The following is a 25185-nucleotide window of genomic DNA, read 5'->3' on the forward strand; positions in this document are numbered from 1 at the left end:
TTGCACCATGTAAAATTGATAATATGGGAGTATTTGATCCTTCAAAATACACTACCCATGACATGAATTGCATTACACTTTGTGAACATTATACGGTAAAGAGAGAAAAAAACAAAACCATTAGGGAGCTTTTTTTGGCAGAACCAGGTTCTGCTGCATCTGTTTCCTCGAGAGCGTGCGCGTGGGCGTCTCAGTGCGTGCTCCCGTCGGTCTCCGCTCGGGGTTCTGGTCGTGCGTGAGGATCCAGCTCTCCGAGGGTTCTGTTCCGACCGGACCGGTGCGGGAGCGCGCCTGCCTGCCCTGGAGCGTGCTCGTGCTCGTGTCCCCGGTGCTGAAGCTGCTGAAGAGAACCAGAGACCCAGAGAACCGGCCCAGCTGGTACCGGTAGGTGCACGGGGTCCGGGGGTCGGGGTCGGGGCCGGCCCGGGACCCCCCACACCCGTCCGTCCGTGCGCGGGCGCGTGCCCCCACCCTGCGGCGGGGACGCGCCCGCGCACGGACGGACGGACGGACTGGGGCGGTTAGCCGCGGCAAGGCTAGGCTAGGCTAGCTCCCGCTGGCACGGGGGCGCGCCCGGGCGCGTGCGCGACGCCAGGTACCGTGGCACGCCCGTGCGCGACAGCCCGAACCGAGCTGGACCGGCCAGGCGCGTGTCCGCGGGCCGTGCGCGCGTCCGTGTGAGGCTGGAGCTAATGTCAACAGCTAGCTGGTTTGTTAGCTAGCTGGCTAGCTAGCCGCAGCTGGTGCTGCAGAACCAGAATGTACACATGGAGGAGACAGCGGGGCCGGACCGGTGTCACCTGGTACCGCCAGGTGTTCTGACCTCTGACCCCTCACAGCTGCAGGTGTTGACCCCTCACAGCTGCAGGTGTTGACCTCTGACCCCTCACAGCTGCAGGTGTTGACCCCTCACAGCTGCAGGTGTTGACCCCTCACAGCTGCAGGTGTTCTGACCTCTGACCCCTCACAGCTGCAGGTGTTGACCCCTCACAGCTGCAGGTGTTGACCTCTGACCCCTCACAGCTGCAGGTGATGACCCCTGACTCCTCACAGCTGCAGGTGTTGACCCCTCACAGCTGCAGGTGTTGACCCCTCACAGCTGCAGGTGTTCTGACCTCTGACCCCTCACAGCTGCAGGTGTTGACCCCTCACAGCTGCAGGTGTTGACCCCTCACAGCTGCAGGTGTTCTGACCTCTGACCCCTAACAGCTGCAGGTGTTGACCCCTCACAGCTGCAGGTGTTGACCCCTCACAGCTGCAGGTGTTGACCTCTGACCCCTCACAGCTGCAGGTGTTGACCCCTGACCCCTCACAGCTGCAGGTGTTGACCCCTGACCCCTCACAGCTGCAGGTGTTGACCCCTCACAGCTGCAGGTGATGACCCCTGACCCCTCACTGCTGCAGGTGTTGACCCCTCACAGCTGCAGGTGTTGACCCCTCACAGCTGCAGGTGTTGACCCCTGACCCCTCACAGCTGCAGGTGTTGACCTCTGACCCCTCACAGCTGCAGATGTTGACCCCTCACTGCTGCAGGTGTTGACCCCTGACCCCCCACAGCTGCAGGTGTTGACCTCTGACCCCTCACAGCTGCAGGTGTTGACCCCTCACAGCTGCAGGTGTTGACCCCTTCACAGCTGCAGGTGTTGACCTCTGACCCCTCACTGCTGCAGGTGTTGACCCCTGACCCCCCACAGCTGCAGGTGTTGACCTCTGACCCCTCACTGCTGCAGGTGTTGACCCCTCACAGCTGCAGGTGTTGACCCCTCACAGCTGCAGGTGTTGACCCCTCACTGCTGCAGGTGTTGACCTCTGACCCCTCACAGCTGCAGGTGTTGACCCCTCACAGCTGCAGGTGTTGACCCCTCACAGCTGCAGGTGTTGACCTCTGACCAGCCCCCGGGTCTCGCACCCAGAAGGCACGCAGATATTTCCCAGTGGCCAGCCGCGGTACTGCAACAAAAAATCCCATGGGGCCCAAAAAGTTTTTTTCCCATAGACGCAATAGTGAAAGAGAAGCCTCTAAAACTGTTCACAGGAACCTCCAGCTGTAATCACCGGCTATTACTAATCTTTGTATTCTATATTTCTAAGTCATGGACTTTATATCCGTCAAAAATGTTTTATAACGGCCAGAAAAGTCAAAGAAAAGTCTCTTTCTGGGCGTGTCACGGCTGACGTCACAGCCGTGTCCGTGCACTCCACGGATGTATTATATATTATATAATTATATTAATACATTAATAATATATGTAATAATATACATTAATTAAGATATTATATTAATACATATTATATTAATACTCGCGTCATTGCCCCGGGGCATGATGGGAGGCCCCAGAGCATCATGGGAGGTGACTCAACTGCGCATGCTCTATGGGCCCCTTAACGTGGAAGTAAACCCGGAAGTCCGGAACTTTTTTCGGCTTATGCGCTAGGTGAGCAATTTACATTGAAACGAACGGCGGCCATTTTCCTGTCTCCTATCCAGTTATTTAATACATCCATGCCTCTGACCCCTCACAGCTGAAGGGCCATGGTGTCCGGCACGGAGACCTGTGCGATTAATCGATTTTAAATCTAAATCGGATTTATTAATCACAATCGATGTTAAAAAAAGGAAAATCGGAAAATCGATGTTCCTTTTTTGCAGCTGGCTGCATTACAGACAGAGCTCGTCTAGTCATCTTTGTTTGGTCAAGAAAATTGTAAATGTCACTTTACTAAACTCAAGGAGGATTCTTTCAATTGCACTTCATACCCAATAGGGACATTTGTTTGCTATTTTTCTTTAAAAATAAAGATAAAATATTTGAAACAATTTATTCCATTGTCTTTTGTAGTTTTACCAAAAAAATCGAAAATCGGGTTTTCAGAGAAAAAAATCAGGATTTTATTTTTGTCCAAAATCGCCCAGCCCTACTCTGACCCCTCACAGCTGCAGGTGTTGACCCCTCACAGCTGCAGGTGTTGACCCCTCACAGCTGCAGGTGTTGACCCCTCACAGCTGCAGGTGTTGACCCCTCACAGCTGCAGGTGTTGACCCCTGACCCCTCACAGCTGCAGGTGTTGACCCCCTGACTCCTCACAGCTGCAGGTGTTGACCCCCTGACCCCTCACAGCTGCAGGTGTTGACCCCTGACCCCTCACAGCTGCAGGTGTTGACCCCTCACAGCTGCAGGTGTTGACCCCTGACCCCTCACAGCTGCAGGTGTTGACCCCTGACCCCTCACAGCTGCAGGTGTTGACCCCTGACCCCTCACAGCTGCAGGTGTTGACCCCTGACCCCTCACAGCTGCAGGTGTTGACCCCTGACCCCTCACAGCTGCAGGTGTTGACCCCTGACCCCTCACAGCTGCAGCAAGCAGCTGATACTTTAGCATGTAGCGATGTGTAAACTGTGTTTCCTGCTCCAAAGGGGAACCTGCTCAGTTAAACCAGCAGAGTCAGAGATGTGAAGTGTAAACTAAGAGCTTGTAGGACATCTTTGAGGAAGTGAAAGTGTTATTCTGATTGTGATTCTGCAGCATGATGTTGATGACTCATTTCAACGGTTTTCTGCAGAGACCATAGAGCTGGTGGAGGATCCTGGCCGGTGCTGCCCCCCCCCCCCACCCAGATCAACAGGATCCTCACAAGCTCCACCTGCAGCAGAGAAGTACTTTGAAAGTTCCCATCACTCATGACTGTGTGAGCGGCCGCCAGCCCGCCGTGGCCCATGCGCTGTAACCCTCTCCCTCTCTGTCCTCCTCACCCCTCAAGCTGACGCAAAACCCCAGACACCTGCCCCCCCTCCCCCACCCCCACTCCCACCCCGCCCCCAGCGACTCGCCCCCGCCGGCCATGGTGTCCGGCACGGAGACCGTGCACTACATCCACCTGCACAACTCCAGCCAGTCCGTGCTGGAGGCCCTGCGCACGCAGCGGCGCGAGGGCCTCTTCTGCGATGTGACGGTGCGGATCCACGACGCGTCGCTGCGCGCCCACGCCTGCGTCCTGGCCGCCGGCAGCCCCTTCTTCCAGGACAAGCTGCTGCTGGGCCACTCGGAGATCTCGGTGCCCCCGCTGGTGCCGGCCGAGACGGTGAAGCAGCTGGTGGATTTCATGTACAGCGGCTCCCTGGTGGTGCTGCAGTCGCAGGCCCTCTGCATCCTCACCGCCGCCAGCATCCTCCAGATCAAGACCGTCATCGACGAGTGCACGCAGATCATCTCTCAGAGGAAGGCTGCGGCCAGTGCAGCCAGTGCAGCTGCAGCAGCAGCCGCCGCTGCAGCAGCAGCTGCTGCAGGAGGAGCCATGCTTGGGGGAGTTCTCCCCAAACAAGAGGAGCGTGGCATGGGCAAAGGGAGGGAGAGCGGCAGCAGTGGGAGTTGCTCCGTCAGTAGCGCCGGCGGGGGTGGAGGTTATGCAAACTTCTCTAACTTCATGGCTGAATGCGGGGCCAGCAACATGGGCGGGGGGATGGGGGGTGCCGGCGTCAGCGAGAGCGGCCCGGGGGCCATGGATCAGAGCAACGGCGTGAGCCTGATGGCGCTGGGCGACATGGGCCCCGGCTCCATGTGCGGCGGGGACGGGATGGGGGCCGGAGCCGGAGCCATCCACATGAAGCAGAGCTCCAGCTGCACTCAGGACGTACGGTACAAGCTCCGGGACCTGCTGGCCCAGACGGCCAACGGAGCCCCCGCCAGCAGCACAGGGAACCTCTCCACCGGCTGCAGCTCCGGCGTGGGCAGCGTGGACAGCATCGGCAGGGACAGCCTCCGCGGCAACGCAACCGACCTCTCGGACGACCTGGTGGGCATCGACCGCTACAGCGAGGAGGAGGACCTGGATGGGAGGGAACGGGGAAGAGACGGAGACAGAGACAGGGGGGCGAGCCACAGCCGCAAGCAGAGGCAGCCGCTAAGACTCCAGGTAGGGGGATAAGGGGAAGGGTTGCTATGGTTACAGCTTTCAGGCATGCAGAGCTGCAACATATTCCTTTTCTTTCTTTTTATGCTTTTCCCTCTTCTCACACTGCATTGGCGTATATCAGCGAGATGTTTCTGCACTTTGCACACTTGAATTTCTCAACCCAACTTGAGCCGTAATCGGCTTGTTGATAATCTATGGACTTCTGCATATTAACTGTAGGTGGTTCCCCTCGTTAGAGCCTGCTTGAAGGGGCTGTAGCCCGGACAATGCAGTGCTGTTTTTGTAGAAAATCTGCTGCATTTGAGCCTTTTTGCCTCAGTTGCAAATGGAATTTCCAAGACTGACATGGACTTTCTTCTCCTCAGGTACTGGGAGGAGAGGGGGTGGTGGTGAAAGATGAAGGGGTACAGGATGCAGATGGCACTGTTTATTCCTTGGAGGATGGGAGAAGAGACCAAGAGCAGGAGAGCACCCAGGAGTCCATGGCGAGCTTCGGGCAGGTACGTTAACTCGGAGGGGAAAGGCAACTGCTCAAGACTGTAGATGAGAAATTGTAAACCCATACGGAGATGTGAAGCTCACTTTTTAATAATTCATCTCGTACTATGTGAAGAAGGACGCGGTTCAGATCTGTTTGAGCTTTAATTTCAATTAAAAATGAGGGTGAAAAATAGCTTTTGTATTTCATTCAGAAGGATCCTCTTGCTTTAAATGTACACCCCACATTTGTGTCAAGTCCTGAAGTAAGTAAAGGGGGAGAAATGATGGAGTGGATCTGTGCCGCAGCCTGCTGTTCGCTGCAGACTACCGGAGGAGCATCTGCTGCACAGTCAAAAGGATTCAGCTTTGCCCTTCACTTTTCTCAGAAGTGCTGCACATTAGGTCATGACTGAAAATAGTTATAATCTGCAGAGTTTAGAAGAATGAAATGTTATAATTTGCTGCAAACTGTGCTGTTGATCAATCATAAATGATTACAGCATTTCATGAATAATCAATTCTTTCATTTTGGGCAGTTTTTCTTGTGCCTCATACCACTCATAATATGTTGTGAATAATAGTTTTATATCTAAACGCAGATTATCTTTTATTTATTAGTGTACTCTCTAATCTGCACCCTCTGAGGGTTAAGATGTTTTAATAACTTAAGCACAAAATTAGGTCAATAAAGTGTCAAAACACTGCTGCATCAGCAAAAACAGAGCCTTAAAAAATGTGTTTTTGCAATAATGAAGAAGCAGTCACTCTGCTTTCTTTGTTTATTGTGAGGAAGGTGGCGTTTACCTGTGAATTGAGTTTGTAAGGGCCACCAAAGGAGAGAGCGTTGGAAATGCAGCCTGGACGGGGAGTGTTTGCTGTCAGGGCTGGTGGCTGAGCCGCTGACCTCTGTGACAAATGTAGAATAATCAGAGGAAGCTGCTCACATGAGCTCAGTCAAGCTTTTGTAGTATCATTGCTCCCCTGGCACGCCTACGTATGTCAGATTTGTTCAACTGTGATCCGGAGTGTGCACAGATTCTGGTGTTTGAGGACTAAATCCCAAATAGGAAAGTACGATTATGTTAGATTCACTTTATTTGGATAATGTCAACTTACAACAATAATCATCTTGAGGAATTTATCTCATTCAGTCCAGTTATGTTCAAATTCATTGTAATTTAGTTATAAACCCCTTTTTTTTCCGATGGACTGGAAATTGACAATTTATTTAATGCCAATTTGTAAAATAAATCTTGTCTAAGGAACTGGAGAGATTTGGTGGAATCTCCTGTCCTGAACCGGCCTCTGGTGACAGTGGAGAGAACAAACATGAATTACAGGGAGGTGAAAGCTGAAGCAGAGCCGGGCGGGGGGACGGCAGCCGTCCGTCTGCCCCGGCCGGCTTTAGAGTTGCTTCATGTCAGGAGAAGAAGAGTGAATGAGGCGGTGCCTGTGAGCATGGCCTGAATAAGGCTTTAATCTTTGTGCTTTTACTTCATTACTTTCAGGCACTGCTCAAAAACATTTCACTTTCTTTCATTACATCATGGGGAAATGGGACCTGTAACTTTTTTTTCACTTTTAATTTCCCATGCCAATTTGCATCGTCTCTCTACTCAGAGACAGACGATGCATTTTGTCTCTACTCAAAGACAATTTGCCTCGTCTCAGAGTAAAAAACAAAATAGTTAGATTCTTGTTGGAGTTTTGTGCTTCTTAACTTGTCTTTCCCTGTAGTCTGAAAACTTTTCCTCCTTTTTTTTCTTTTTCTGAAGGATCTGTCACATTTTTTTCAACAAAGCTTGAACCTTTGCAAGGTGAAAGTATGTATTATTTTATTATTCCCACTTTTTAACACCACAATGCTTTACTTCTGCTGTTTGCAAAATCAGTAAAAAAAAAAAAAAAAGAAAATATATATGTATATATATATATATATATATATATATATATATATATATATATATATATATATATATATATATATATAAGATTTATCCGGATGCTAAAATTGAAGACTGATGTCCACCTACCAGATGAATATCCACATATTTGGATTCTGTCCTACAGGTCATAAATACTTAGCAGTTACTGAGATCTGGCTGAGTCTGCTGTGACACTGATTGTTGCGATGGGACTGTCTTTTAGCGCTTGTGTGTAGTTTGTAACCAGATTAAGACGTTCTGTTAATATCAGATCAGTATCTCTGAAACCTCTGTCCTTCAATGACTGATCATCCAGTCCAGGAACTTCAAGACTTTCCTTCTGATGGGTTTACTCCTTCATTGATGAGGATCAGAGAGTCAGAGTTTGATTGTGACACTTTAATTTTCCGCTGTCACTCGTTTCCATGCTGCTGAACAGGCAGCTGTCGTTATCAAGATGCCACGTTGTTTTGGTCATTGCAGTTATGTGCAGACGTGAAGTCAGAAGTGGTTGTCTCTTTCAGAAAGTAGGTACCGTTTGTTTAAAAGGTTACCACGTTTTCTTGCTATTTGCTTTTTGGAAAGTAAAAAAACTTCCTGACAGGATATGGAGAAAGAAAGAACATCTAAATTCATAGAATCTGTCGCTGACTATGTAACCCATGGAGAGTTCCTGTCCTGGTCGACTGAGATCTGGAGACAAGGTGAATCACAGTTCTGATCGCAGTTGAGGATTTTACCCTTTAGAAAAGTCCAAAGTAAAATCATGTGAGTGCGATATCCGGTATATTCAGGCAGATTCAAAGTGTTGTGTTGGGAAACCAGATAGTATCTTGTACTGCCATCCGGAAAAACATCCACACTGGAAACATGCTCCCCAAACGTCGACGCGCTCCATCTACTCACCAAGAAAAACCCTAGATTTCTCAGTGCCTTGTTTGATTCAACATGTTAACTGAGCAGAAAAAAAATGGATTCCTCAGAACCTCAGCTGTTCACTGGTCAAGGAGTTGAAGGGAAACACAAGGGAAGCACCAAAAGTTTTTTTTTCCGATATTGGAGGAATCATAATAATTCTGTGGAACAATGTTTTGGTTTTTTTACTCGTGTATTTATGTTTTACACTACAAATGCTGTAAAAATCAGGATCAGATGTGTGTTTTATCGTTGGACATGAAGTTGAGTCCTAAACACTAAACTTCAAGGTCACACACGCTGCTTCAGAAACGCATGCGTCGAAGCCAAAACATGACTGAAATGGAAGTTGTGGTTGTTTGTAATCCGTCTGTTTGTTTGTTTGTGGCTTTCAGGACTTCTATGATGAGCAGGCAGTGTTTTCTGAAAGCTTCTGGCCACAGAGCGAGCCCCCTCAGGCCATGGCCTTCAACCCCAGGGGGAGGGTGAACAAGCCGCTGACTCCCCCTCCGACCACACAGGCCATCAACAACCAGGTCAGTGCCCTGACCGGAAACACTCTGGACCACAAGATGAGGCTAAAGTAGTCCGAGGCACAGTAACCGTTTACCTGCTCTTGAGGAGAAAGTACCTGATTTCTGATTTGTTTAATGTGGAATTGGGTTTTTTTGTAAATATTTGATCTTGCACTGGAAAGGAAAGTTCTGTTGCACCTGTACGATGACAATAATGTGTTGGTGGTAGTAGTTTGAACCTTTTTATGTATAGATTATCTATCTCTGCTTCTCCTTTACTGCACTTGGTTTGGCATCCCAAGTGTGAAAACATTAGCGTTGCTGGCAGATAAACTCAGTTCTTAGATAATACAAGATCTTGATGATTCCCACATGCCCAACACTGATTTTTGGATTCCTTACTGGTGACACTGGTGTCGGTGGTATCAACAGAGTGAGATGAAGCGCAGGACAGTACAGGACAGGACGGTGTGCTTGCAGCTAGGGCTGGGGATCAATTCAAATGTCAAGAATCGATTCGATTCCGATTCTTAATATTCAGAATCGATATCAAGATTCGATCCGATTCGATATTGATTTGGCTTAGTGTTATTTAAAATGTTTTTTGAGCTGTTGCCTGAATTATATGACTGTAAAATAACTAGTGAAATAATAATTTCACAATAATTATTGTGAAATAACTAAGAAATAAATAACTCAAACAGGCCTTTCAATATCCATTTAAAGTGCAAAAAAGAAAGAAATTGCAACAGTTCATGCAGTAAACAAATCATTCTATCTTATCTAATTTATTCTGTCACCACGCACACATATTGCCATGAAGCACCTGCATTTTTCAGAAGTGTCATGACAAACTGTGTGTCCGACTACTGGGATTAAAGTTCACCGGGCGAAAATGATAAAAAAAAAAACAAAAAGAAAAAGTTCTTTAGACATAAGAATCGATTTTTAGGAATTAATATGAGAATCGATTTAGAATCGGAAAATCGTTTTTTTTTCAACACAGGCCTACTTGCAGCAAAGACACGGGGTTGGCTGGCGGCGACACTAGTTCCTGCTAAATTGGAAGCTAACGGGGAACTAAGTGGCTAACCAGATGATTTGAGTGGTTTTATACTCGTGTGGTTTTATTAAACCTTCAAAGGCCTTAACAGATAATGTTTGTTTGATTGTTAAGCTCCTGACGCCTGTGTGCCGTAGCCGGGCCCTACATGAAATACAGCTCTGCCCCGAGTACATGTACGGAGTAAACAAAGGACAGCGGTGGAGTTATTTTCTCTTTATAAAGAGGCCGCACTGCCACCTGGTGTTTGAGCTTGTAATTACACAGCGACACAAACGATGACTAAAGCCTGAGTTATGGTTCTGCATCAAATCGACGCCAAGCCTACGCCATCACCGTGACGCTGTCGTGAACCTTCGGACTTCTCCGTCACTCCATTTCTCCGCGGTGCAGTACCCCCCGTGACCGCTAGTTTGCGATATTTTCCTGAATGGTTTATCCGACTTTTTCCAGTCACAGTGAATCAATTCAATTCAATTCAATTTTATTTATATAGCGTCTAATACAACAGATGTTGTCTCTAGACGCTTTCCAGAGACCCAGAACATGAACATAAACATAAACATACACCGAGCAGTTATTACATAAACAATGGCAGGTAAAAACTCCCCTAGTGGGAGAAAAACCTTAAGCCAAACAGTGGCAAGGAAAAACTCCCCTTTAGGAGGGAAGAAACCTTGAGCAGGACCTGGCTCATAAGGGGGGGCCCTCCTGCCGAAGGCCACACTGGGGGAGTCAGGGACGTCAGCAGCACACAGCAGGCAGGTGGAAGCAGCAGCGGGATGACCAGATGCAGGCAGGCGGAAGCCGCCTGCAAGAATCAAAGAGATAAGGACAACTATTGTGCAAAAAACCAAAACAAAAAAATCACACATACACGAAGAAAAGAGCGCTGAAAGTTCACAACTGCTTCAAACTGGAAATGTGTTGCTACCAAGCGAACCAATCACAGCCCTCTCGTCTGCGTTTGGTCTGCGTCGCCTCCACGCATAGTTACAATTTTTGGGAGGTGCAGGTCAGTGACGGCGTCAGTGACGGCGTGTGGTCTGCGTCGACGCGTACCCTACGGCGTAGGCACGGCATCGTTTTGACGCAGAACAATAACTCAGGGTTAACGAGTATAAATGTCAACCACAATGTAGGTCCTGTGTTCTGCTATGGAGATTCTTAAATCAGACATAAGGATGCATTTATATTCTACTGTGGACGTGAACAAGTCCGAGCTTCATGGATGTCATATTTTTTGTCAGACTGGACAGCAGCCGGATCTGTGAGACTTGTGATCATACAGGATAACGGCCCACATGTGTTTTTCCCCAGCTCCTGTTCCAGTACCCAGTGAGCCAGTCGCAGCCAGCTCCGTTTTACGTGGGAGGGCCCATGGGGGGGATGGACAGTATGGCAGTAAGTGAGCCCAGCCAGCAGGCTCCCCCCCAAGCACCAATGACCCCCGCCCCGCCTCCCCCGGCCTCCTCCTGCCCCGCAGGGCCCTCTCCTTCCTCCCAGGGATCCGAGACCTCCTTTGACTGTACGCACTGTGGCAAATCCTTACGCTCCAGGAAGAACTACAGCAAGCACATGTTCATTCACTCTGGTAAGTGTCCCTTCACGTAGCCGCTAACCCAAAGGCGGGAGAGTCCGGGGATTCAGAACTAGAGCTGGACTGGGACAGAAAAACCAGCCCTGGCTGGTTTTTCTGTCCCAGTCAGTGTTGAACACCATCCACCACCCCACCCCACCACAGTCCCTTTAAATACACCGTCCAGGCTGCAGCGGCGCCAGGGACAGTACCAGTGTACTCACTTGTTGTGTAAAAACTACAACAAAGAACAAGCTGAACACAGAACAACACATTAGCATATCATATCAGGAAAGTTTTATAGTGAGTGCTTTTCTAGGTGTGTTGAATGATGATGTGGAACTTTTTTGAAACATCTACATATAATTAAAAAAGGGAGTTAACTCGTGAGGGTTCATAAATCTATGCTCCCTGCTGAGAGGAGAGGAAGCCTCGTCCAACATTCAGTGCTGCCAGACTCTCAGTCGGCAACAGTTGTATCCCGACCAGTATGCAGCTTCAAACTAAAAAACAAAGGAGAACCCGGCTCCACCGCGTTAAAATGTGTCAGTTCTGAGGTCCAGAATACGGCTGCGACTAACCCCTGTTCTGATAGTCGATTAGTCAGCGATTAGTCAACTAATTGAATTATGAATCTCATAATTATTACATGGCTCTAATTTAGCTCTCAGCTTTTTAATTTTACATGAGGTTGTTTAAATGATGTGCTGATTAAAAATAAAAAGGAAAGAAGGACACTTGTCCAGAAATCGCCCATCGCCACGGCGCTGTGCTCTATTGCATGTGTACTTTTGGCAGAGATAGGAAGGAAGGAAGATGCCTCACTCTGTCCAAGAACAGATGTGGTGACAACAGCGGCTTAAAGGGGACCTATTATGGCATCTAATACCTATTTTAAACAGGCCTTGAATGTCTTAAAAACAAGCTTTTGATTGTTTTTGCTAAATAAACTAGAAATTCAGCCTCTGAGCCATGTCTTTATCTTCCCATTCTCTAACCTCATTATCTATGCGGGATTCTGAGTGGGCGGGGCTATGATAATGAGGCTCTGTGCTGATTGGCTGCCTGAATAACGTGATACACCGCTACGATAAAATGGTGGAAGCTCCGGCCGGTGGAGTTAGTTGTGGGTGTGGTTTCACACATCGGAGGACAACCGATGTAAATCACATTTTGGTTACGTAACGGCGGGAGCAGAATCTTATTGGCTCGTAGATCCACATCACACTGGACGGCTCATCCGGGCGGCTGTACAGACACTGCAGAATCTGGTTACTTTCCTCCTTCTCTGAGTTGGCAGGCTGAGGGGAGACCACTTTATATATGTTAAAGCAAGAAAAAACCTGGTTTTCATAATAGGTCCCCTTTAATGTTATTGGTATATGCAATTGTCAGCAGAGATGGGAAGGAAGATGATGCCTCACTCTGTTGAAATATTAATTTTGCTGACAATAGTCGACAATTAGATTCGTTGGCAACTTTTTTTTATTAACGATTTTTGTCAACGTCGACGACTAATCGTTGCACCCCATGTCCAGAACGGGCTGCGATCCAGTTTCTGTACTCGGGTTCAGGTTGTAATTGCTGCTGAAGAGCATGAATTAAATGTGCAGAGGGCTGAGCGGCCCAGGTTTGTCTGTGTCCATGGAGATGGTGACTATAAGAAAAGTGGACAACCGGGGTTGTTTTAATCACTAAACGTCTGAGTGGGAATAAATGTAACCAGAAACTAAAATGACCTCCTACTTATGATGGAAAACGCATTTTACATACAAGAAATGCATATTCCATTTACAGGAAATAAAATGTATCTAAAGATTTAAAGCTGAGGTTGATGTAGGAGGATGTAAAGGAGGGAGGTTCTGCTTCAGCTGTCTAGAAGTGGCCGCCGCCTGTCATGAAGGACAAAGCCATGCTGTCTTTGTGTAATGTGGCTTTTTTAAAAGCTAAAGCCTCGGACAGAAGTGAGGGGTATCATTTACCAGACGTTCTTCTTTACTTGTTGTGTTCCCGTGAAGTGGGTACTTATCATTTGACAAGTCATGTGATGGACTGCCAACTTCAGGGAAGAGAAAGACATGTTTATATTGGAGAGCAGTTGAGAGGACAAATAACAGCCACATCATCACTGCTAATGACACACGAGGAAAATGGACAAAATCATTTCACTTTCAGTTCATCCCCTTCATCTTCACGGTCGTGGTAAAGTCTTAAAGAAAACAATCAAAAGCTTGTTTTTTCTACATAAATCAGAAATTCAGCCTGTGGGCCATGTCTCTAGTTTTACCATTTCTAACCTAATTTTCTTTGAGGGATTCTGAGGGGCGGGGCTATGATAATGAGGCTCTGTGCTGATTGGCTGCCTGAATGACGTGTAGCAGGGGAGGGAACAAAGCCTCTCCGGCAGAAGAGCAGCGGCTCCGTACACAAACCGTGTCCCATGCGAGCGAGTTTCGAAAAAAATAAATTCCATTGCTTTATTTTTTTTGTATTGGACTGTCCTAACTGGCCGTGAGTTTAACAGTTTCAGTGTGGACAGAGAGAGTTTAATGGTTTCAGTGTGGACAGAGAGAGTTTAACGGTTTCAGTGTGGACAGAGAGAGTTTAACGGTTTCAGTCTGGACAGAGAGAGTTTAACGGTTTCAGTGTGGACAGAGAGCGTCCGATGTCACGCAGCTCGACACGATAGTCGGACGCTTGCATGCAGTTACACGGTGGAAACGGATCTTAAAGCCTGAATTACGGTTCTGCGTTAAATCGACACGTACCCTACGCCGTAGGCTCTGCGTTGGTGCAACGCAGAACCATAAATCAGCCTTTAGTTCCCTGAAGAGGGAACGGGTCACCTCGTCTTCACACTAATTCACACAGGAAGATTTAATTGAATTCTAAACAGGGACGCCACAGTTATTTACTCCGATTCCTCATCATTTAATTTCTTATGTTACAAGACATATGAATCATGTTAACTGTAAAGAAACCACAACACTGAATGTTCACAAATGACAACTTTATTGTTAAAAAAATAAAAGAACATAAGTTGTATATAAATAACATGTATGCACTATTGCTGGCTCAAGGAAGGACCGTGCGTCTTCTGAAGGTGTCGTTGAAGCTTCAGGTGCTTGGAAGATCTGAAACCATGAACAGAAGAAAAATGTATTACGGTACTAATAGAGCTACGGTGTTCCCTAACACTCCGTTAGGGAACACCAGAGCACCGGAGCTACTCACCGGTCCGGTCCGGTCCGGTGAGTAGCTCCGGTGTTACCTAACGAGTGAGTGGCTCCGTTAGGGAACACCAGAGCACCGGAGCTGCTCACCAGTCCGGTCCGTGAGCAGCTCCGGTGTTACCTAACGAGTGACTGGCTCCGTTAGGGAACACCAGAGCACCGGAGCTGCTCACCAGTCCGGTCCGGTCCGGTGAGTAGCTCCGGTGTTACCTAACGAGTGAGTGGCTCCGTTAGGGAACACCAGAGCACCGGAGCTGCTCACCAGTCCGGTCCGTGAGCAGCTCCGGTGCTCCGGAGCTAAGCTAAATACTTAGCCCATACAAAGATCATACTTGTAGACAAATATAAATAACATAAAAAAAATAACGTCACTTACCGCTGCCTCGTGTGCAGTTGCCGGGTCCGTACTGTGGGAACTGATCCTTTTTATGAGGGTAGATGTCGATGCAAAAACTGTCCATCGTTGTTCAAACAGCCACCGCTTCCAAACAATGGCAGACGCTCCGGCCGGCGGAGCTGGTTGTGGGCGTGGTTTCAGCAGCGGAGGAGACCTATGGAAATCTGCTCCCGTCGTTACGTAACGACGGGAGCAGATTCTGAACGGCTCGTAGAAGTCACGTGACACTGGAAGATTCAGCCGGGCGGGGTGAACAGACCCTGCAGAATTTGGTTGCTTTCTTATTTTCTGTGTTTTCATAATAGGTCCCCTTTAAATCCTAAAACATTTAAACCATGTGCTTCTAACTAAGGATTTGTTTTAAGAAGTTTTCCCAATTTAAAGGTTTCCTGGAAAGCTTCACCCTTCATTGTGAATGAATGCTTTTGCCCTGGCTTTTATCTGCATTTTATTTATTTATTTTTATTGTGCCTCTTAATGTGTTGATGTGACGTTGAAAACTCACCCGTGAGAAGGGGTTGTTATACATTTACAGCAGTTCTGATCTGAATCGGCTAGCGAGCAGCTTGTGTTACCCAGGACAGGTTTACAGGCTGTTTGGTCCTCTACTTATATTATCATCATTATTATTATATAGTTGAAGTTCTGCTATCACCACCACAAACGTGTATTTGCCGATACCCAGTCCTGATCCGATACCCAGTCCTGATCCGATACCCAGTCCTGATCCGATACCCAGTCCTGATCCCATACCCAGTCCTGATCCCATACCCAGTCCTGATCCCATACCCAGTCCTGATCCCATACCCAGTCCTGATCCCATACCCAGTCCTGATCCCATACCCAGTCCTGATCCCATACCCAGTCCTGATCCCATACCCAGTCCTGATCCCATACCCAGTCCTGATCCCATACCCAGTCCTGATCCGATACCCAGTCCTGATCCGATACAGAGTCCTGATCCGATACCCAGTCCCGATCCGATACCCAGTCCTGATCCGATACCCAGTCCTGATCCGATACCCAGTCCCGATCCGATACCCATTCCCGATCCGATACCCAGTCCCGATCCGATACCCAGTCCCGATCCGATACCCAGTCCCGATCCGATACCCAGTCCCGATCCGATACCCAGTCCCGATCCGATACCCAGTCCTGATCCGATACCCAGTCCCGATCCGATACCCAGTCCTGATCCGATACTTTCGTAACACAATCAACAATCAAGTGATACTATTAACTAGTAAAATAGTGCAAATTTAAACATAAATTTGACTTAAATAAAAACAGCCGCTCAACTAAAATACCCAGCAAGCATGTAAATAAATAAGCAAATAAAAGTGTCTAAGTAAGGCAGTAATGTGCTTTTTAGACTGAACTCTTACTTCTTACTGTCCTTTTCTAAGTTTGAAGTCACCTAGCATCTTCCTTGCGGTTGGTCTTCAGCAGGAGGTCCCCCTTATGATCCAGGTCCTGGTCCAGGTTTCTACCCCCTTATGATCCAGGTCCTGGTCCAGGTTTCTACCCCCTTATGATCCAGGTCCTGGTCCAGGTTTCTCCTTATGATCCAGGTCCTGGTCCAGGTTTCTACCCCCTTATGATCCAGGTCCTGGTCCAGGTTTCTACCCCCTTATGATCCAGGTCCTGGTCCAGGTTTCTACCCCCTTATGATCCAGGTCCTGGTCCAGGTTTCTACCCCCCTTATGATCCAGGTCCTGGTCCAGGTTTATTCCCCCCTTATGATCCAGGTCCTGGTCCAGGTTTATTCCCCCCTTATGATCCAGGTCCTGGTCCAGGTTTCTACCCCCTTATGATCCAGGTCCTGGTCCAGGTTTCTTCCTCCTAAAGGAGAGTTTTTCTTGCCACTGTTTGTTTTAAGGTTTTTCTCCCACTAGGGGAGTTTCTACCTGCCAGTGTTTATGTAATAATTGCTCGAGGGTTTATGTTCTGGGTCTCTGGAAAGATCCTAGAGACAACTTTTGTTGTATTAGACGCTATACAAATAAAATTGAATTGAATTAGACACAAAGTCAGCAAGAATACGCAGAAGCGCCTGCAGCGTTTCTATGAGCGCTCAGCTGAGGAAGACAGGGACGCTTCGTTGGGGTTTCAGTCACCGTTGTAACATAACTTTTATTTATTTACCTCTGCTGTAACACGGCTGAGCGCATGTGCAGATCAGCACAAACAAACAACTTTATATAACTCACTTTACGTGACACGGCCCACACCGCGCACCCCCACCTCACCCACAGCTTTCTCCATATTAGCAGCGTTGTCGCACAAACATACGTGGACCTGTTACTTGCTGATACACCGGTTGTTTAACCTTTTTGCCATCATCTGTTTGATGCTCTGATCAAAATAATGAGAATAAAATACATATCCGATCCCTGATCGGGATGCAACGCCTGATTTCGATCAAGTCTGAAACAAGGTGATCGGATCAGGACATCCCTAATAACCTGGCCATGTCTTGCTCTGTACACCTGAAGATACAGACCTGTCTTACCTCAACTACAGCAACAAGAATTAAAAGGAAATGTTCCTTCATTTAAGGTAAATCAGGGGATGGTCACTGATAGGCCACTGGCACTCAGACGTGTGCTCAAATGCCAGTGTGGGGATTACTCAGAGACGCTCACAAATGTACTGTGGAATGGAGCCCTGACAGTAAAGCCTGGGTTCCATCGGTGCAGCTGCTTATTCATCTGAGCATCTGAAGCGAAGCAAACACCTGAGTGGGAGAAGTGTGTCATGCAGACGACTTTCCTTTGTAAAGTTCATCTCCAGTCCGCAGCAGCAGAGCTAATGTATTCCAGCATCTCAAAGGAGTGATACTGGAGTGGATCTCACTGCGAGCTGCACCAAACAGCAACACCCTTAAAACAGCCACGCAACACTTGTAGCATCATATTCCCCGTCTCCCGTATGATAAGACGTCAGCGATGCGGCGGTGATTCACAGCACTAAAAATACAGACTCCATCTACGGTCAGGAGCCTGGATTCATCCTCACGCTGAATCCAGTCGCCCCACACGCAATACTGCTTATTTTAACAACCTTATTTCTGGTTTATGTGTGCTTATTAATATGCTTTTTATTTATTGTACCATAAATTAAGTCCTCCAATTAAGATTGCACTTTATTTTTGAATGTATTCAACATTTAGTTGATCATGTTATTGTTAAAACTTTAGTGTTTTTTGTTTGTTTTGTTTAGTTAAATAGAAACTCAGGGGTGGTATTTAAAAAAAAAAGTGGGCCTATTTTAAGAACATATCCCCCTTCTGACCTGCTGCCTATTAATAGTGGCTCCTAGATGTTAAGGAGGAGTAAAAAATTTTGATTTGATTTGAAAATTTTATTTTGAACATGCATGATAAAAAACCAAATATATATATATATATGTATATATATACACACACACACACACACACACACACACACACACACACACACACACACACACACACACACACACACACACACACACACACACACACACACACACACACACACACACACACACACACACACACACACACACACACAGTGATATAATACTCAATTATATGTGTATATATAAATATAGCCAAAATCAAGGCAAACAAAACAAACGCCCAGCATTTATTTGTGCTACTATGTATGTATGTACTAATAGAAGTAATTATAATGCATAGTATTACATTATCATTACTTTACTATAATACTACAATATAATAGAGAAAAAGACAGCAATGGTATAACAATATACTTGAATAACTATATAAGAGTAGATATGCTATATATACACTGGTTCATATATTTACCTCCAATTATATACATAAAAATGACTATAAATCTATATATCGACATATCTACATATAACTATAAATCAATATATATTAATAGAGATATAGATACAAAAATACTGTACGTATAATACAACTCAATATATCCATTTACATACCTACATATAACATATCTATATCCATAATATACATCTATATATCTACGTTAGGGCTGGGAATCGATTCAAATGTCAAGAATCGATTCGATTTCATTTCTTAAGATTCAGAATCGATTATCAAAATTTTATTCGATTCGATTTGATTCCGATATTGATTTGGGTTAGTGTTATTAAAACTGTTTTTGGAGCTGTTGCATGAATGATATGACTGTAGTTCTGCAACATATTAATACTAGTATTATATTGAGATTAAACAGCAAGTATTGCAGCTAATGATGCTGTATGGACCAATCAGCTCCCAGAATGCTGATAGAACTGCTTTCAGAAACATCGTGGGGCAGAATTACCAAACAGATCCAGGGAGGAAACAGAGACGGATGAAATCAGTTTTATTTTTTCCCACATTCCGTTTTTATTTGTTCCATTTTCGGTCTATTTTGGTTTTTAATTTTTGAGCATTTGGTTTTTAGCATTTTTTGCAAATGTAACCCCAAGACAGTATATAAAGTAATGAAATATAGTCAATTTATGCAATTATAACCTAACACTTTAATGTTTTCATACCTTTAAACATATTTAAAGGCAAAAACATGGCACCAGTTTTTCTCGTGTCCAACAAAACATTCCTTTTTTAGGGATAAACAAAAAAATAACCAAAAGTTGTAATGTAATGATGAAAAAAAAAAACATAAATAAATTAAAGGAAAAAAAAAATCGATCTTTAGACATATGAATCGATTTTTAGGAATTAATATGAGAATCGATTTAGAATTGGGAAATCGATTTTTTCAACACAGGCCTAATCTACATATATTAATAAATGTACATCAGCATCTGTCTATGCTGAAATCAAATCCTTATGTCGCGTGACTTGACAGAAATGTCCTGTGTGGTTGATTTCAGTGTTGTGTGTAGTTTCTGTCTCCAACATTCTCCCTGTGTCTCCTCTCCTGCCCTCCAGGCCAGAAACCTCACCAGTGCTCCATCTGCTGGCGCTCCTTCTCCCTGCGGGACTACCTCCTCAAGCACATGGTGGTGCACACCGGCGTCAGGGCCTTCCAGTGCACCATGTGCGGCAAGCGCTTCACCCAGAAGAGCTCGCTCAACGTGCACATGCGCACCCACCGTGCCGAGCGCACCTTCCAGTGCAACGTGTGCCACCGGGCCTTCACCCACCGCACTTTGCTGGAGCGCCACGCCCTGCAGCACGCCCACCACGCCCCCCACCCCCCGGGCCCGGGCCAGGGCCAGGGGCGCGGAGCCGACATGACCTCACCCAGCAAGCACAGTCCCCCGGCCATGGGGGGGCCCTCAGGTATGGCTGGCACCGCCAGCATGGTGGGCAACATGGCTAACATGCCCAGCCATGGAGCTTCCTCCACCTAACCATGTAAGGGAAGAGCAGGGGCCACGGGGGGAGGCTACGAGCCCCGGGGAGGAGGCTACGAGCCCCGCCCTTTAACCAACACTTACCTGGCCCCTAACAGCCTTGGTTATCTTTTATTTTGAAGTGGGAAGAATGTTAGCAGGCTTCGGTCTTTTTGTTTTAGCTTGACACCAACTTTAGTCAGGGTTCCTGCACAGGGCCTGAAGGCCTTTTACGTTTCTACAAATGAATTTTACAAACTTCCTTGGAAGTCTTTTTGGCTGAAAAAAAAACAAAGAAAGAGAGTTCCCTTTTCCAGAAACGTATGTCAGTAGTTGTATCCCTGCTTTAGTTCCCTGTATCGTAACATTTGCTGCTGGGACAACTGCCGGGGTTAAGCACGCGTAGCGATGAACAGCCATCTTTAAACGCGTGGAAATGCTTTCGATGTAAAACGGTGTAGGAACCCTGTTGAAGAAAGACCAGCGCGTCACCAAAGAGGAGAGGAGAGCAGAGCAGGGTTGGGAGCGGTGGAGGAGGAGGCTTCTTCTTTTATTTTTAAGTATGGGTGAGGGTGGGGTCGGTAGATGCCTGGGGTTACAGGATGGTGCAAGTAAGGGAATTAAAGCATATAAGTTTGGTCACAGGGTTCTGTTCACCTTCATTTCATTTAATTCATGGGAAGTCAAATTATTTGGAGTCAAAGGTTCATATTCATGAAGCGAACCTCATGTATTTGGTAACTTATCTTTAGATAAACTTTAATTTTATCCTTCCAGTTTCACTTTTTGGTTCATCGTAGAATCCTAAAGTCTTGTGTCAGAATAAGAGAAACTAGCGTTATCAAGCCATGGCAGCTAGTCCTGTTAATCACATGAAAGGGCTGTTACAGTGTGAACACATCACAATCATGTTCTCCCCAGTACGTCTGAAGGTTTATCACAAGCTGATAGTAAATTGTTCATTGCGGACAATTGGTTGAGTTGAGATAGTTTACGTAGATCCAGTTTGTGTAGATATGCAGGTCATATTACGGTACCACAACTACTTACCTCCAGCTGCCTGGCTCCCGCTGGGTCCACATTCCACTTTGCTGCTCATTTTAAAGCATTTTTGGCGCTGATGACGCAATCCCACATCCCTCCGCATCGGGCCGTCGCCTCGGCTAAAGGAGCATCATCATCATCATCACACAATCTGCACATACTGTTCTCAGTCTGACCCGAGATTCAGCTGCTCCCAGTCGTAGAGGGAGCAGTAATCGTACATGACGGCAGAAACCGTGCGGCATGTCGGTGGAGGAGGAATGCTGTTTACGTTTTTGCAGCCATCTTGGTAGTCTTGACTAGTTGCTCTTGGAAACCCTCGTATCAGTCACGGCACAAAGCCTGTCTCCAGCCTTTTGCAATTGGTTTGGTACGTTTTGTACCAGTGGAATCGGCTGTGAATGGGAAGGGTACCAGACCAATTTCTTAAGACCGACTAAACACAGGTGGCACAGTCAGATTATTTGACAAGAAACAAATGTACAATTAAGCATTCTTTTGAGTTTTAAATTAATTATTTAGATACTTGGGTTGAAAAAAATCAATAAAGGACTCCCCTGAAGTGATTGGATTGAAAGTGAATAGAATCCAGTTCTGTTGAGGAGCAGAGTGACACAAAAGGTTTATGGTTTCATAAGCTAATGAGAGAGGAAGATAGAACAGAGTTAGACTATTATAAAGCAGGGAGGGTGGGGGTGGGGGTGGGGGTGGGACGGGTGGGGGTGGGGGTGGGGGTCGGGGTTGTGCACAGCGAAGTGAATGAAATTCACCATCATCTCTCGGAATACTTTGTAACATTTCCCACAGGCGCCACCAGTCGGCCCAGGATCATATACCTCGAACCGAGACGAGCCCCCGCGGCTCAGAGGGACACTATTTTCTCATTTGAACTGTTTGGAAAATATTTCAGCATGTTTTACACAACACACACACCAACAATTACCTCGGTGGTCCAAAGACAGGCATTATGCTTCACATCTTTTAACCTACATCAAACGAAGAAACAGTGAAAATTAAAGCAGAGACGGATCCATTTACCTTTTCTTTTTGTTTTCTATAAAAGGCTTGCTCAAGTTCTTCTATGTAAAATTCCTGTTTATCACTATAACGCTCAGTTTGCTATTTGTTGCTCATGTGATTCTTTAATGCAGAAATAATGCAGAAAATGAAAAAAAATAAAATAAAAAAATGAAATGAAAGAGCCATTCAGAGGAAGTCAATGTGGACGACTAACCAGGACAAATCAGTGACTATTGTCAGGATTCTTATTGAGTGTTTGGCTGTGTTTGTTTTTATGGGCTTAATAGTAAATGGGAAGTGTTTGTTGCTTAAAAAAATAATAGTAATAAAAGTTTTTTGTCACAGCACTATGAAAAAAAAAAAAAAAACTTCTTTTTTTTTTATGTTTTAGTGAAACTAAATGAATCAAGTAAATGTACAATCACCCCGGAAGTTTCAACAAAGCTAACCTTGTGATAATGACAGTTATCACATTAATATTTATTACAATTTGATCTCTATGCACAATTACGTTTGCACATTATTTAGACCTAGTCATAGTTGTCCCCTAAATTATTTGGCCTGCGGTTGTTCATATTTTCTTTTCTTTTTAAAAAAAAACACCTTAAAGGTGATTTTTTATTTTTTTTTTTCTGTTTAGTTTTTCTGTTTAGTTTTTTTTTTAAGAGCAAATATGTCCCGCTCTTTTCCCATTTTTCTCTGTGTTTGCATTATATGATACTCAGTAAATTACTTAAGCTTTGTAAGAGCCTTCTAATTGCCAGATTTCCATGTGGATCTCTTTAACAAATGACCCATTTTGAGAATGAGAACTGCGAGTTGATAAAAAAAATAATAATAAAAAAAAAAAGATTTTAATCAAGATATTCATTTTAAAGAGTGAATCCAACCAAGATGTGGATTGAGTTTATCTCTGCTTGGACTTCACTTTAAATGTTGACATGAAATGTCCCACTTCAATGTGGAAAATACTGCTTATTTCCAGTCCTGGCAGCGCGGGGTCATTGGCTCCTGATCATTGCAAAGTCAATTGCAGATTCAGCAGTTTGTTTCTCCAGCGTTGTGGATTGAAAAGAAAAATAGATTCAAAAGAGAAGTTTTAAGAGGAGCCGGACTGAAACGTTTAAAACTCGCTGTCGGTTATAAGCTATATATAAATCTTAAGGCCAAATCTTTGGTGCTTTTTGTTGTTTCCTCTATTTTTTTTTATTTTTTTTTTAAAGAAACATTTACCTCATTTGCCGGTTGCCAGGGCTCGCTGCGGTCAGGGTTTGGTAAATAAGCAGTGTTGAGCTGTTTCAGAGATTTGATCTATCCTCAGCAGTGGGTGTGGTTCTGTTGCATTTGTCTGAGGTGGACCCGTGTACAGTACTGTAATATGTGTGCTTTAAGCCATGTCTGCGCATCGTAACGTACTGTGTTATGCCTTTTATTTCTGGTTTTGTTTGTTTGTTCTATTTTTTTTTTGAGAGGGATGATAATTGTTTTTCTACATTAATATTTCTTCAACAGAGGCTAAATATGTCAGAAGTAAAAATCATTTTATAAAAAAAAATTAATAATTTGTCATCATAAAGCTACATCTTTTATGTATTGAAAAAAAAACCCTAAAGGCATGATTTTAACTTTTTCTGAGAACTTAGATGTTGTACTCTATGAATTAATTGAATTTGAGAAATGAGTGATTTCAAAGATTTCTTTCTCCAAATAAAAGCTCTTCTGTGGCTCCAGGCCAGCTGTTCGCCCTCCGTCTGGTTTTTTTCAACCAACCTTAAATTTGCTAGATATTTGAAATGTGTGAATATTACCTTTTACATATATTCTGTATACACACCTTTTAAAGTTTGGGTCCCACATTTGACTGTAAAGTGCTTTGTTGTTGTCCTGATGGCATCACCACTGGTCCTTCACAGATCCGAGAGCGAGCCAATAAACCGTGTTTAGGTTTCATCAAACATGGCCCTGTGCATTATGGTCAAATGCACTGAAAAAAATAAATCTAAGCACATGTAAATATAACATATTTAAATCTGTGATATTAACAATTAAAAATGAAGTTTGTTGCTTTACATGAATACATCTAGTTTTGAACTTAATCTGCATTTGTTCAAAAACAAGACATTGTGTATTTTTTCCTTAACCAGCAGCATTTCTGTAATCCCAGGTAATCTTTTCATTTACACACAAACAACAAGCAATGATCTTGTTGTATTTACCTTTCCTTTAACAATTTTAATCTATTGGGCAGATTGACCAACGTTTAGATGAAACATGCTTTATTTGTTTATGTATTTGTTTGTATTTTATTTGTTTATGGTCGGGCGGTCACGTCGATGTAACGGCTCGCCCTGCTAAAAAGGCTAAAAAAAGAAAGCCAAAGTGCGATTCTGCGGCGCAGGTTGTCCCCTACTGGGGATCTACCGGGATGGAGGCGTCTCCATCCCGGTGAGGGCGGAGAGCGCCGGTGCGGGTGGCGGTGCGCTGCGGTGCGCTGCGGTGCTGTACAGGCTCAGGAGCCACGGCTAGCCTATGCCGTAGGGTACGCGGCGACGCGCACCATTCTGCGTTGGTGTAACGCGGAACCATAAATCAGCTTTCAGTGTGTGCTCTGTCTGCTGTTCTGAACTTCTCTGTTGTCTCATTTTGCTGGGACATCGGGTCCCTCCGCCAAGACACAACTTTTGCGGTATGCGTTCATTGTTCATTGTGATATTTTTTTATATTTATAAAAAAAAAATAAAAAAAATAAAGGATCCCTATAACTTTGATTGGGTGGGCACAGCC

General features: G+C 45.5%; 1 protein-coding gene across 1 annotated transcript; it reads left to right on the forward strand.

The window, feature by feature from the left end:
* On the forward strand, positions 1 to 24132 carry zbtb45 (zinc finger and BTB domain containing 45). The gene is made up of 7 exons (XM_061727619.1): positions 1 to 384; positions 3562 to 3655; positions 3760 to 4911; positions 5277 to 5411; positions 8627 to 8767; positions 11130 to 11403; positions 19931 to 24132. The coding sequence occupies exons 3-7, from the start codon at positions 3841 to 3843 to the stop codon at positions 20353 to 20355; spliced, it is 2046 nt and encodes a 681-aa protein (XP_061583603.1). The 5' UTR covers positions 1 to 384; positions 3562 to 3655; positions 3760 to 3840; the 3' UTR covers positions 20356 to 24132.
* Positions 24133 to 25185: the final 1053 nt, after the last annotated feature.

Source organism: Cololabis saira, chromosome 1, assembly GCF_033807715.1.
Source record: "Cololabis saira isolate AMF1-May2022 chromosome 1, fColSai1.1, whole genome shotgun sequence".
Lineage (NCBI taxonomy): Eukaryota > Metazoa > Chordata > Actinopteri > Beloniformes > Belonidae > Cololabis > Cololabis saira.